The sequence below is a fragment of the Oncorhynchus clarkii genome, chromosome 8, assembly GCF_045791955.1.
Source record: "Oncorhynchus clarkii lewisi isolate Uvic-CL-2024 chromosome 8, UVic_Ocla_1.0, whole genome shotgun sequence".
In the NCBI taxonomy this organism is placed as follows: domain Eukaryota; kingdom Metazoa; phylum Chordata; class Actinopteri; order Salmoniformes; family Salmonidae; genus Oncorhynchus; species Oncorhynchus clarkii.
This window is the reverse complement of record NC_092154.1, coordinates 6,441,572-6,456,593: the sequence shown is the minus strand read 5'-3', so window position 1 is coordinate 6,456,593 and position 15,022 is coordinate 6,441,572. Positions and strand designations below refer to the sequence as shown.

The 15,022-nt window shown below is 42.5% G+C and overlaps 1 protein-coding gene across 1 annotated transcript; it reads right to left on the bottom strand.

The window, feature by feature from the left end:
• Window positions 1-2,385: 2,385 nt before the first annotated feature.
• On the bottom strand, window positions 2,386-14,762 carry LOC139415485 (visual system homeobox 2-like). Its single transcript, XM_071163587.1, has 5 exons — window positions 14,269-14,762; window positions 13,579-13,663; window positions 12,588-12,711; window positions 4,593-4,773; window positions 2,386-3,752 (listed from the first exon to the last, which is right to left on the bottom strand). The coding sequence occupies exons 1-5, from the start codon at window positions 14,648-14,650 to the stop codon at window positions 3,424-3,426; spliced, it is 1,101 nt and encodes a 366-aa protein (XP_071019688.1). The 5' UTR covers window positions 14,651-14,762; the 3' UTR covers window positions 2,386-3,423.
• Between the last annotated feature and the right edge of the window lie 260 nt (window positions 14,763-15,022).

Here is a 15,022-nt window from a genome sequence, read left to right as displayed (position 1 = left end):
GGCGTAGTGTGTTACTAATGGTTTTCTTTGAGACTGTGGTCCCAGCCCTCTTCAGGTCATTGACCAGGTCCTGCCATGTAGTTCTGAGCTGATTCCTCATCTTCCTCATGATCATTGATGCCCCACGAGGTGAGATCTCGCATGGAGCCCCAGACCGAGGGTGATTGACCGTCATCTTGAACTTCTTCCATTTTCTAATAATTGCGCCAACAGTTGTTGTCTTCTCACCAAGCTGCTTGTCCTGTAGCCCATCCCAGCCTTGTGCAGGTCTACAATTTTATCCCTGATGTCCTTACACAGCTCCCTGGTCTCGGCCATTGTGGAGAGGTTGGAGTCTGTTTGATTGAGTGTGTGGACAAGTTCAAACAGGTGCAGTTAATACAGGTAATGAGTGGAGAACAGGAGGGCTTCTTAAAGAAAAACTAACAGGTCTGTGAGAGCCGGAATTCTTACTGGTTGGTAGGTGATCAAATACTTATGTCATGCAATAAAATGCAAATGAATTACTTAAAAATCATACAATGTGATTTTCTGGATTTTTGTTTTAGATTCCGTTTCTCACAGTTGAAGTGTACCTATGATACAAAATTACAGACCTCTACATGCTTTGTAAGTAGGAAAACCTGCAAAATTGGCAGTGTATCAAATACTTGTTCTCCCCACTGTTTATCTCTATGTCCCATATTCACAACACAAGGGAAAGTAAACCACTACTCAATCATTGATTCATACCGCACCTGAAAGGAAGAGACAACCCCTAATTTTGCTATTGAAGCCCGGGATGAACCACAGAGACCTCTCAACCCAGAAGAGTATGTGAGCGGAGCGTGCTGAATTTGACTAGAGCGCAGAGCGAGTTTCCCAACGGCTGGAGCGTCGACCTTCTTGCCCTCTCCAATTGCGCTCCAAAGTACCGCTCAAATAGCGCTCACTTCAATTCATGAGCTCAGGGCATGCACGGCCCAGCATGCATTTGTGGTCTACTTGTGTGCTGCTGTAGCCCCTTGCTTTAGCTACTGTCATGGAGTTCACTATATATTTTTCATAAAGAAACTGATAAAACACACAGGTACAAAATCAAGGCGACTTACAAATCTGAGGACCAAGAGCAATAGAGGGAGTGAGGGTATTTTTTATTTAACCTTTATTTAACTATGCAAGTCAGTGAAGAACAAATTCTTATTTTACAATGAGGGCCTACCAAAAGGCCTCCCGCGGGGATGGGGGCTGGGATTAAAAATAAAAACATTTAAATAAAATATAGGACAAAACACACATCACAACAAGAGAGACAACACTACATAAAGAGAGACCTAAGACGACAACACAGCATGGCAGAAACACATGACAACAACATGGTAGCAACACAACATGGTAGCAGCACAAAACAGGGTATAAACATTATTCGGGCACAGACGACAGCTTAAATATATGTAGTGTCCACAACTAAAGACTCATTGTCGAATCTGAAAAGACACATAGACATACATATCCCGAAAGCATGATTGTCTACTATGTGTACATGCTAACAGGAAGGAAGGAGGTGGGTAGCGAGCTGAGTGTGTCATTGTAGCAAAGTATTTAATTAATACAACATATTAAAAGTTCCGTTGATTTTCGTTCTGTTATCTATACAATAGATTATCATTGATTTTGGCCGAATAGGCCTGACACAGTATAACCTCTTTGTTTCCGTTTTGATTGGGTTATTTCGCCTAAAGACCTTACCTATATCATTTTTAAAAAATTTAAACAGCTCCGCATCCCCGCCCAGCCTTGCAAGAGTGACCCGATGGGTGTTTAACATTCCCAGTGGCTACAAGCTGGGAGAGGGGTTTTCTCCGCTGTTGGTCTGCACTCCAGGCTGTTTATAAAGGCTGTTTTTATTTTCTATTTTTATTTAACCTTTTATTTAACTAGGCTGTGACTTTAAAATGAAACGAAAAAAGTGCATTATTAGGCTCTGTCTGTAGTGCCTTTTTAATTTTTTTTTTTAGAAACACCAGTTTGGCCAGAGTATGTGGCTTCACAGATAGTTCAGGTTCATATGAGCCTGCATTATCCCTGAAGCCACATATAGACAGAGCGTAATAATGTAGACTGAGCCTAATAATGCATTTTTTATGTAATTTTTATTTAATTCAATTTATACACTATGATTTAATACAACGAAATATTGTTTAAAGAAGATTATGTTAGAAAAATGAATGATTGATATATGGAGAGACGAAAATCCAGACAAAAGAGAATTTTCTAGAAGGCAGGTGGTTTTAGGGGATTTGAAACAAACAACGGATAGATCTGGTTTTAGTAAAAGAAGGTTTAAGGAATTCTATGAAATATATTAAATGCTGGCGCTAATGTCCCCGCCAGTCTATTGTGTCACCCTCGCTTCACAATGCATTTATTTGTAGGCTGTAGCCTTGAAACAAGAGGCAACTAATAAGGTAGCCTAAATCATTCATTTTCGTTCCTTCTTAGGCTACCTGTCTGGCTCATGACCTATTCAGAGCGTTTAGTTGATTAGGTTATAGGCTATCAGTTTGGTGCAACTGGGGTATAACCTATAACACAATTAGTCTATTTACATTACAAGATCAATCAATATGTTTCGATTTAAAATAGCCTATTATGACAGACCTATGCAATGTGGTTTATGTAATTTAGGCTATTCTTAATGAATCCTCATCAATACACACACACACGATAAACCCTGAATCTTCCACGTAAATAACGTTTTATTACTCTTATACAGAACACAGAGACGAAACAAAAACACAACTTACTCATTTCCAACTACATGAACGTAGCTATATTTCGTTTTAAAATGATTACAATAGAGAAATCCACCATACATTTCAAGAGAATATGTTTGTGTTAAAAAGGTCCACGAATCCTCTGCAAGTTTTAGTCTCTTGTTTTTTTCCACGCAAGACACCATGTATATTTTTGTCACGACATGTTTTGAGTATTACCTCAGCCTATGTACTGTCCCCTATGATGTTAGGTAGAGACTGATCTACGTAAACCAAATAGTTAGTCGTCCTAAAGTCGCAGAATAGCAAGCACCCAAATAGCTGACAGATTACAAAACAGTGGACAGTTATAGACCAGGGTATAGTCATAGCAGTTTACCGCGGTGGAATTTCGCATGATGCAAAATGTGATCTGTACAAAATTGATCTCCATGACTGAAGGATTTTGAGGTTGACGATATCAGGTCTTGGTGTCAAAGAAACATGATGTACTTTTTTTTGCTACTGAGAATATTGTGTATTGTGATCGACCGATACCATCTTGTTTATGATAGTATAGACATCAGGAGTATGTAAACAGTGTTCTTTACAGAGAGGGCATCAACTTCTTTAGACGATGAGCATTCATATCAGTGACTGGGCTCTCTCTCTCTCTCCAACGCAGGCTTCAACTGTCCTCCTCTTTATCCCCTGTCTCCACTGGCTGTCCCCCTGTTCCGTCCCCTGAAACTGTTCCCGGTGGTCCGTCCCCAGGATGTGTCCCCAGCATCTTAGCGCTGTGTTCCAGTGCTTTAGCTCTGAGTGCAGCGATGCTATTCTCTCGCAGTTCCTCTTTGGACATGGACGATCTGGTACTCTCCCTCCTCCTCCCCTCCTCCTCTGTTTTCTCCACCACTCTCTCCCTCTCTTGTTCCCTGGCAGGCGGTTGGGAATGGGGAGCTTCTAGTTTCCCAGAAGAGGTCGGTACAGGGGTATCCATGGACTTCTTGTGCATACCTGGAAGGAAAATAAATCATTGTACTCATCCCATTTAGAGACATGCACGTTTAAAAACAGCAAAGCTACAGTACTAGGAATTTCAAGCTCGTATTGAGCTGTAGCTGACAGGTAGTAGAAGGTCTTGGTCAGTTAGTGTTTCTGACCTCCACCATGGTCAGGAGGCAACATGGGAAAGGCGCCCTCACTAACAGAGAGGTTTAAACTGCTCGTTGAACCATTATTTTATTAAAACGTGTTTATTTAACTAGGCAAGTCAGTGAAGAACAAATTCTTATTTACAATGACGGCCTTCCAAAAAGACAAAAGGCCTCCTGCGGGGACGGGGGACTGGGATTAAAAATAAATATAAATGTAAAAAATACGGTACGTGAATAGTTAAACCAAGCTCTCCACCTGAACGTTCCACTAACTACATCATGGTTAAGGAAAGCGAGGATTTTCGAAAAGGTTTTGACCTCAATGTCAGACTTGTCGGGAGTCAATAAAAAGTGTCAATGACGCGGGTGTTAATCAATAAGATGATAATCCTACTTTATCAGACTGGATTAAGATGCATCTCCTCTCTGCTGGACGTATCGGTCAATTGATTAGCATAGATCAATGAGATGGTAAGTAATTGAAAACAAAGCGCACTGCAGGAGCAAACATGTTAGTCATCTAGCAGACGCTCGTCTCCAGAGCGACTTACACTAGTGAGTACATACATTTTCATTCATACTGGTCCCCCGCGGGAATCGAACACACAACCCTGACGTTGCAAGTGTCATGCTCCAACAACTGAGCCACATGGGACCCCAGCACACCCACCCACTCACCCTCATTAGCACAGTGCCTTACCCAGTAGCCATGGGGCACAGGAATCCATGACGCCGTCCTTGGCTGACTTGAGGATGGACTCGGGCAGAGGGATGGAGTGGCGGACCATGGCACCGTACAGGCCGTACTCCGCCATCACACTGCTGCGACCCCAACACTTCTCCCTCTTCCTCCACTTGGCACGGCGGTTCTGAAACCAAACCTGCAGGAAGGGAGGAAGGGACAGCGGATGGAAGTTCAGGTTCGAAAGTTTGGACACATCGAGCCATTCCAGGTATTTTTCTTTATTTTCTTAAATGTAGAATAATAGTGAAGGCATCAAACTATGAAATAACACATATGGAATCATGTAGTAACCAAAAAAAGTGCTAAATAAATCCAAATATATTTTAGATTCTTAAAAAGTAGCCACCCTTTGCCTTGATGACAGCTTTGCACACTCTTGGAATTCTCTCAACCAGCTTCATAAAGTAGTCACCTGGAGTGCATTTTAAATAACAGGTGTGCCCTGTTAAAAGTTATTTTGTGGAATTTCTTCCCTTCTTACCGCATTTGAGCTAATCAGTTGTGTTGTGACAAGGTAGGGGTGGTATACAGAAGATAGCCCTATTTGGTAAAAGACCAAGTCCATATAATCGCAAGAACAGCTCAAATAAGCAAAGAGCTAAGACAGTAACAAAAACTATAAAGCCCTATGATGAAACTGGCTCTCATGAGGACCGCCACAGGAAAGCAAGACCCAGAGTTCCCTCTGCTGCAGAGGATACGTTCATTAGAGTTAACTGCACCTCAGATTGCAGCCCAAATAAGTGCTTCACGGAGTTAAAGTAACAGACACATCTCAGCATCAACTGTACAGAGGAGACTGCGCGAATCAGGCCTTCATGGTCGAATTGTTGGAACGAAACCACTACTAAAGGATACCAATAATAAGAAGAAACCTGCTTGGGCCAAGAAACACGAACGGTGGAAATCTGTCCTTTGGTCTCATGAGTCCAAATTTGAGATTGTTGGTTCCACCGTGTCTTTGTGAGACGCATAGTAGGTGAACGGATGATCTCTACATGGGGAGGTGTGATGGTGCTTTGCTGGTGACACTGATTTATTTAGAATTCAAGACACACTTAACCAGCAGGCTCTACCACAGCATTCTGCAGCGATACACCGTCCCATCTGGTTTGCGCATAGTGGGACTATCATTTGTTTTTCAACAGGACAATGACCCAACACACTTCCAGGCTGTTTAAGGGCTATTTGACCAAGAAGGGGAGTGATAGAGTGCTGCTTTAGATGACCTGGCCTCCACAATCACCCGAAGCTCAAACCAATTGAGATGGTTTGGGATTAGTTGGACCGCAGAGTGAAGGAAAAGCAGCCAACAAGCAGTGGTGGAAAAAGTACCCAATTGTCATACTTGAGTACTTACACCATTGCCAACAAGTGCTCAGCATATGTGGGAACTCCTTCAAGACTACTGGAAAAGCATTCCAGGTGAAGCTGGTTGAGAGAATGCCAAGAGTTTGCAAATCTGTCATCAAGGTGGCTACTTTGAAGAATCTCAAATATATTTTGATTTGTTTAACACTTTTTTGGTTACTCCATGATTCCATATGTGTTATATGATAGTTCTGATGTCTTAGCTATTATTATACAACGTAGAAAATAGTACAAAATTAAGAAAAACCCTTGAATAAATAGGTGTCCAAACTTGACTGCATTTTATGTTTCTGCATATGTCCTTCAATATAATATAAAACAAGTAAAAATATATGAACTATATTATATATATATATATATATATATATATATATATAGCTGTATTGACATCATCCATAAGTCAAACAGCAAATTGGCGTAGCAGACACTAAATGTTTTACACACATCCTAACAAAAGGAGGATGGATGGTCCACTTAGCAACAATCACTGTGTTTCAAGGAGTCCTGCGATGGAGAGCGGAAAGAGGACGTCTCAATTTAAACATCAAGTCACTGGTATCACACCCACATGATAAGGTGAGAGTAGCCTGGTGAACTTAAACGTCCATTGATTGGATATAATGATTGTGTACCACAGTCTTTATTCTCTAGTTATAGAACAAGGACACCTGATGGAGAAGATAAGCAGATATTATGCTGTTTCTGCTAGATTCACCTGTGTGTGTGTGTGTGTGTGTGTGTGTGTGTGTGTGTGTGTGTGTGTGTGTGTGTGTGTGTGTGTGTGTGTGTGTGTGTGTGTGTGTGTGTGTGTGTGTATGTGTGTGTGTGCGACTCCCTCTCCCCTAGACTAATCGAGTGCCTAAATTGATTTCCACAGTGGAGACCCAGTAATAACCTCACCACTTCAGATTCAGAGACATGCATATAGATCAGGGAGAAAGATACAGAGAGAAGAGAGATGGGTCTGGAGATAACCCCCATCTCACGGTGATAGGTCTGGAGATAAGGAATTACTTCCAGGGCACACAGCAGAGAGCAGAGTGTGTGTGTGTTTGTGTGTGTGTCTGTGTGTATACGTGCTGTGTGTGCGCGTGTGTGAAACAGCTGAGCTGAGAAAGGGGAGGAGAGGAGGGTGTGTGTGTGTCTGTGTGTGCGTGTGTGTGTCTGTGTGTACACGTGCTGAGAAAGGGGAGGAGAGGAGGTTGACCCTAGGGGCACGTGGAGGCTGATTGAAAAATAAGTTAATTTCCAGAGCCAATCAATGGGTGACAGGCTTTCAAAAATCACCAGGGAAATTAAAGAGCTAAGAACCCAGGAGAGCCCTGCCATTGACCCATGCTAATTAATTTCACTGTAGTTATCCTTTCATTGATGGCTCCCACCATGCCTTGTGCTAAAAGCATCTCTCCGCCTCCCTGTCTGCCTCCCTGTCTGGCTGAGTGGATGGCTTAGTGGATGGCTGAGTGGATGGCTGAGTGGATGGCTGAGTCGATTGCTGAGTCGATGGCTGAGTGGATGGCTGATTTAACGAATTACACCAGAGGAAATGTGGTGTTAATTGAGCAGAGAAGGTGTGGTGGTGGTGGTGGTGATAGGGTGTTAATTGAGCAGAGAATGTGTGGTGGTGGTGATAGGGTGTTAATTGAGCAGAGAAGGTGTGGTGGTGGTGATAGGGTGTTAATTGAGCAGAGAAGGTGTGGTGGTGGTGATAGGGTGTTAATTGAGCAGAGAAGGTGTGGTGGTGGTGATAGGGTGTTAATTGAGCAGAGAAGGTGTGGTGGTGGTGATAGGGTGTTAATTGAGCAGAGAAGGTGTGGTGGTGGTGATAGGGTGTTAATTGATCAGAGAAGGTGTGGTGGTGGTGATAGGGTGTTAATTGAGCAGAGAAGGTGTGGTGGTGGTGATAGGGTGTTAATTGAGCAGAGAAGGTGTGGTGGTGGTGATAGGGTGTTAATTGAGCAGAGAAGGTGTGGTGGTGGTGATAGGGTGTTAATTGAGCAGAGAAGGTGTGGTGGTGGTGATAGGGTGTTAATTGAGCAGAGAAGGTGTGGTGGTGGTGATAGGGTGTTAATTGAGCAGAGAAGGTGTGGTGGTGGTGATAGGGTGTTAATTGAGCAGAGAAGGTGTGGTGGTGGTGATAGGGTGTTTATTGAGCAGAGAAGGTGTGGTGGTGATAGGGTGTTTATTGAGCAGAGAAGGTGTGGTGGTGGTGGTGGTGATAGGGTGTTAATTGAGCAGAGAAGGTGTGGTGGTGGTGGTGGTGATAGGGTGTTAATTGAGCAGAGAAGGTGTGGTGGTGGTGATAGGGTGTTAATTGAGCAGAGAAGGTGTGGTGGTGGTGATAGGGTGTTAATTGAGCAGAGAAGGTGTGGTGGTGGTGGTGATAGGGTGTTAATTGAGCAGAGAAGGTGTGGTGGTGGTGATGATAGGGTGTTAATTGAGCAGAGAAGGTGTGGTGGTGATAGGGTGTTAATTGAGCAGAGAAGGTGTGGTGGTGATAGGGTGATAGGGTGTTAATTGAGCAGAGAAGGTGTGGTGGTGGTGATAGAGTGTTAATTGAGCAGAGAAGGTGTGGTGGTGGTGATATGGTGTTAATTGAGCAGAGAAGGTGTGGTGGTGGTGATAGGGTGTTAATTGAGCAGAGAAGGTGTGGTGGTGGTATTACAGTGCCTTGCGAAAGTATTCATCGCCTTTGGCGTTTTTCCTATTTTGTTGCATTACAACCTGTAATTTAAATGGATTTATATTTGGTTCTCATGTATTGGACATACACAAAATAGTCAAAATTGGTGAAGTGAAAAAAACAACTTATTTCAAAAAATAGATAACGTAAATGTGGTGCGTGCATATGTATTAACCCCCTTCGTTATAAAGCCCCTGAATAAGATCTGGTTCAACCAATTACTTTCAGAAGTCACATAATTAGTTAAATAAAGTCCACCTGTGTGCACTCTGTGTCACATGATCTGTCACATGATCTCAGTATATACACTGCTCAAAAAAATAAAGGGAACTCCAAGTCAATCACACTTCTGTGAAAACAAACTGTCCACTTAGGAAGCAACACTGATTGACAATACATTTCACATGCTGTTGTGCAAATGGAATAGACAACAGGTGGAAATTCTAGGCAAAATAGCAAGACACCCCCAATAAAGGAGTGGTTCTGCAGGTGGTGACCACAGACCACTTCTCAGTTCCTATGCTTCCTGGCTGATGTTTTGGTCACTTTTGAATGCTGGCGGTGCTTTCACTCTAGTGGTAGCATGAGATGGAGTCTACAACCCACACAAGTGGCTCAGGTAGTGCAGCTCATCCAGGATGGCACATCAATGCGAGCTGTGGCAAGAAGGTTTGCTGTGTCTGTCAGCGTAGTGTCCAGAGCATGGAGGCGCTACAGGACGTTTGGCATTTGCCAGAGAACACCAAGATTGGTAAATTCGCGGTGGGTCAGTCATGGTGTGGGGTGGCATTTCTTTGGGGGGCCGCACAGCCCTCCATGTGCTCGCCAGAGGTAGCCTGACTGCCATTAGGTACCGAGATGAGATCCTCAGACCCCTTGTCAGACCATATGCTGGTGCGGTTGGCCCTGGGTTCCTCCTAATGCAAGACAATGCTAGACCTCATGTGGCTGGAGTGTGTTAGCAGTTCCTGCAAGAGGAAGGCATTGATGCTATGGATTGGCCTGCCCGTTCCCCAGACCTGAATCCAATTGAGCACATCTGGGACATTATGTCTCGCTCCAACCACCAACGCCACGTTGCACCACAGACTGTCCAGGAGTTGGCGGATGCTTTAGTCCAGGTCTGGGAGGAGATCCCTCAGGAGACCATCCGCCACCTCATCAGGAGCATGCCAGGCGTTGTAGGGAGGTCATACAGGCACGTGGAGGCCACACACACTACTGAGCCTCATTTTGACTTGTTTTAAGGACATTACATCAAAGTTGGATCAGCCTGTAGTGTGGTTTTCCACTTTAAAACCTCTTACTTCTACCCCCTCCTTTTTCGAACATTCTGTTAAAAATCGCGCAACTTTTCAGCGTCCTGCTACTCATGCCAGGAATATAGTATATGCATATGATTAGTATGTGTGGATAGAAAACACTCTGAAGTTTCTAAAACTGGTTAAATCACGGCTGTGACTATAACAGATCGTGTGTTTCATTGAAAAACGCAAGAAAAACTGCTCTCTGAAAGCTAAAAATAATTTCCATAAGTCCACGAGTTGTTAAAAGAGAACAGAATTTAATATCGACCTGCCTGCAATTCATGCAATTCATACAAATTCCACACGATGTCGCCATTGTCGTCATTTTCAATTGAATTAATTGTTGGAAAATCCATCTATCTGGCATCCATTTTCCCAGTCTTCACCCGGATGTTGTTGATGAAGACATTAGCAGCCATTGATTTGCAAGCGAAGACCTATTGAAAATACATCGCCCTGTAATCATTTTGATAGATTATAAACGTTTACTAATACCTAAAGTTGGATTACAAAAGGATTTCGAAGTGTTTTGTGAAAGTTTATCGTCGACTTTTTTAATTTAAAAAAATTACGCAGCGTTTAAAAACGATGTTTTTTTCTGAATGACACAGCTTCCATACAAAGCTATTTTGGGTATATATGGACCGATTTAAACGAAAAAAAGACCCAATAGTGATGTTTATGGGGCATATAGGAGTGCCAAGAAAGAAGCTCGTCAAAGGTAATGAATGTTTTATATTTTATTTCTGCGTTTTGGGTAGCGCCGGCTACCGCAAAATCTGTTGTTTACGTGTCGTGCTGGCATTTTGGGGGGTGCATGCTATCAGATAATAGCTTCTCATGCTTTCGCCGAAAAGCATTTTAAAAATCTGACTTGCTGGCTAGGTTCACAACGAGTGTAGCTTTAATTCAATACCCTGCTTGTGAATTTTGATCAAAGATTGAGTTGTAACGAGTACATTTAGCATTTAGCGTAGCGCATTTGCATTTCCAGGTGCATACTTGAGACGTCTGCGTCTCAAGTATGGTCAAGAAGTTAAGTTTGAGTGTGACTCCAAATCCAGACCTCCATGGGTTGATAAATTTGATTTCCATTGATAACTTTTGTGTGATTTTGTTGTCAGCACATTCAACTATGTAAAGAAAAAAGTATTTAATAAGAATATTTCATTCATTCAGATCTAGGATGTGTTATTTTAGTGTTCCCTTTATTTTTTTGAGCAGTGTATATACACACACCTGTTCTGAAAGGCTCCAGAGTCTGCAACACCAAAAAGCAAGGGGCACCACCAAGCAAGCGGCACCATGAGACCAAGGAGCTCTCCAAACAGGTCAGGGACAAAGTTGTGGAGAAGTACAGATCCGGGTTGGGTTATAAAGAATATCAGAAACTTTGAACATCCCACGGAGCACCAATAAATCCCTTATTAGAAGATGGAAAGAATATGGCACCACAACAGACCTGCCAAGAGAGGGCCGCTCACCAAAACTCAAGGACCAGGCAAGGAGGGCATTAATCAGAGAGGCAACAAAGAGACCAAAGATAACCCTGAAGGAGCTGCAAAGCTCCACAGCGGAGATTAGAGTATCTGTCCATAGGACCACTTTAAGCCGTACGCTCCACAGAGCTTGGCTTTATGGAAGAAAGCCATTGCTTAAAGAAGAAAATAAGCAAACACATTTGGTGTTCACCAAAAGGCATGTGGGAGACTCCCCAAACATATGGAAGATGGTACTCTGGTCAGATGAGACTAAAATTGACCTTTTTGGCCATCAAGGAAAATGCTATGTATGACGCAAACCCAACACTTCTCATCACCCCGAGAACACCATCCCCACAGTGAAGCATGGTGGTGGCAGCATCCCCACAGTGAAGCATGGTGGTGGCAGCATCATGCTCTGGGGATGTTTTTCCTCGGTAGGGACTTGGAAACTGGTCAGAATTTAAGGAATGATGGATGGCGCTAAATACAGGGAAATTATTGAGGGAAACCTGTTTCAGTCTTCCAGAGATTTGAGACTGGGACGGAGGTTCACCTTCCAGCCAGACAATGACCCTAAGCATACTGCTAAAGCAACACTCGAGTGGTTTAAGGGGAAACATTTAAATGTCTTGGGATGACCTAGTCAAAGCCCAGACCTCAATCCAGTTGAGAATCTGTGGTATGACTTAAAGATTGTTGTACACCAGCGGAACCCATCCATCTTGAAGGAGCTGGAGCAGTTTGGCCTTGAAGAATCAACAAAAATCCCAGTGGCTAGATGTGCCAAGCTGATAGAGACATACCCTAAGACACTTGCAGCTGTAATTGCTGCAAAAGGTGGCTCTACACCTTTTTTTGGGGGGGGGGGGGTGAATAGTTATGCACGCTCAACTGTAATTGATCAGAGAAGGTGTGGTGATGATGACAGAGTGTTGCACACACACACACACTGCCAGGTTACAGTATGAGCACACACAGACACACATCAGGCCACACACACACACACACACACAGCCAGGTTACAGTATGAGCACACACAGACACACATCAGGCCACACACACACACACACACACACACACAGCCAGGTTACAGTATGTTATGCACCTGTATCCTGTCCTCTGCAAGTTCCGTCTTCATGGAGAGCATCTCTCTGGCGTAAACATCGGGGTAGTGGGCCTCGTTGAAAGCCTTCTCCAACTCGTCCAGCTGATACGAAGTAAATATAGTTCTGATAAGAGAAGAGAACAAACAAACAAACTTATTTTGGTGACAAACATTTTAGAGTTGAATTCTGCCTCCAAGTCTATAAAATCAAGGTCTCCCTCATAAAAATAGATATTCTGACCTCAAAAGGACTTCCTGGATAAAAAGAAGTTAAATAAAAATAGATATGTTTTTTTTAAAAACACAATTGCCCTTAAATATATATATATATATTTGATGAAGTGCTGTGTATGTCAAGCACAAGGCATACACTTTCCACTCTGAATCAAATCTCGGCCAATCAAAAACGTTTTAATAACAATGGATAATCATATTTTAGTCAATACAGAATGTTTAGTTCATACCACAGAGATCACAAAACTATTTATCAAATAAAAATATGAATAAGTTCCATAAATAATTACATTATCAGGACATTCATTTTTTTCCCCCCCTTGAGTTAAACTACTTGTGGAATATATGGCACCAGAGATATTGACACCTTGTAGGCTATCCGTGACTGCATGCATTAAAATGTAAAGATTTTTTTTATTCAAAATATTTCATGCGAAATACTGTTGTGTTATCAAATGAAGAAAATCGATTTTCTACTTCGTTTTCTTTATTGCTACAGTAGGAAGAGAACTGTATCGAAAATATAAACCTCTCGACTAATTAGTATATATAATATAATATATAATAATAATAATAAATATAATATAAGCCGTCTCCTATCGCAAAACAAATGTCATAATGATATACCATCTCATCTCTATTTGAAGAATTAAAAAACACTTCGCACGGAATTGTGTTCATTTATATATCCCTAAAATGTCTTATAGTCCAATTCAAACACAGTGAGGTAAATATTAGTTATAGTTAATAGTTTTACCTGTGACGTCTCTTCTTTCTTTTCTTGTTCTGGCTCATCGATGAATTAGAAAATGTCTTTTCACTGGAGGAAACGTCATCTGAATCTGTAAATAGACAGCCCTAGTTTATTATTAAATAGCCGCAGGTATATTGCTAATACAATTACAATATAATACTTATAAACTGTTATCCTACACAGGGTTTACCAAAACCCGGTCCTCGGGACCCCAAGGTGCTCACGTTTTGTTTTTTTCCGGAGCACTTATTAATACAGCCGACTCGAAAAATCACATAACTAATCATTAAGCTCTGCTCATTTGAATCAGCTGTGTGGTGTTAGGGCAAAACCAAACGTGCAATTTGGGGTCCCGAGGACCGAGTTTTTGGTAATCCCTGTGTAGGATAAGTATTACATTGTAATTGTATTAGCAATACACCTGTGGCTATTTAGTTTAGGAAACACTGTCCTACAGTGTGGCGAGAGGAGAAGAGAATTTGCGATCATTAAAATCAGAATTACATTTTCATTTGGCTGCAACATAAACTTTGGAAAGAAGTGGAGGGCGCTCAAACCAACGTGAGTCGAGGTGCAACTAAAAGATCAAATCAAATGAGATTGAAAACGCGCAACACTCGTTCACCATTAAAAACGAGTCTATTTGTTTAACATAAATATACAAATGTAAATATTTTTTTTTTCTAAATTTACCAGAACAGCTTGCGGAGTGGTGGGCATCCAGCTGTCCCGTTGCCCTGGCCCTGTTGAGCGGCTGAAGGTGAACACTCTGCGCCTCCTGCAACACCTCCAGAAAGGCAGGCTGGCTGTAAAACGAATGAATCCCTCCTGGACCAATAATTCCCATTCCAACCCCGACTGCCGCGGGGCCCAAAGCCGACCTAGCCGTCAGAAGGTGCGCCCTGTGCTGCAGAGATTCCAACGGACGCCGCGGAAACGCGGGCGGCTCCTTGTTCAAGCCCAGAATTTCCTGGATTCCAAATCCTGTGCACCTATGCGTCGTAATAGAACCCATTTTCAACGGTTGATGCTGAAGTCCAACTAGTTTTAAGGGCGAAGCCATTTTCTGTTTCATTCAAAGAGTCTGAAAAGAACGGTCCATTATTTTCCTGTCATAACTGTTCTCTGAGGGTATTCCCTGATTGGTGTTCCCGCCCTGCACAAGCCAGTCCCTTGTGCAATCACCAGTGTGCTCTCTCTCTCTCTCTGCTTTTTTCTCCCTCCGCAACGTTCCCTTTTTATCCAACAGGTTCCTGGCGCCAGGGGTCATTTCTCTCAGCCAATTACCACAGAGAGAACTCAACGCCACATTCAACAAGACAACAGAAGGGGTCAAGCGATTCTTTCGCGATGGCAGATCGATTCAAATAAAATACATTTTAAAGTCTTTTTAGATTTGTTAATTAAGAGAAGGTTTTTCCAGACAACATGGTTTATTAACCCACCA

What these genes read in the sequence shown, in the direction of transcription:
- LOC139415485 (XM_071163587.1), bottom strand. Translation starts at nt 14,650, where the DNA reads ATGAAACAGAAAATGGCTTCGCCCTTAAAACTAGTTGGACTTCAGCAT. An exon ending in CCACTCCGCAAGCTGTTCTG is followed by an intron (nt 13,664 to 14,268) that starts GTAAATTTAGAA and finishes GTCTATTTACAG; the next exon opens with ATTCAGATGACGTTTCCTCC. An exon ending in CTGTGCCCCATGGCTACTGG is followed by an intron (nt 3,753 to 4,592) that starts GTAAGGCACTGT and finishes TTTTCCTTCCAG; the next exon opens with GTATGCACAAGAAGTCCATG.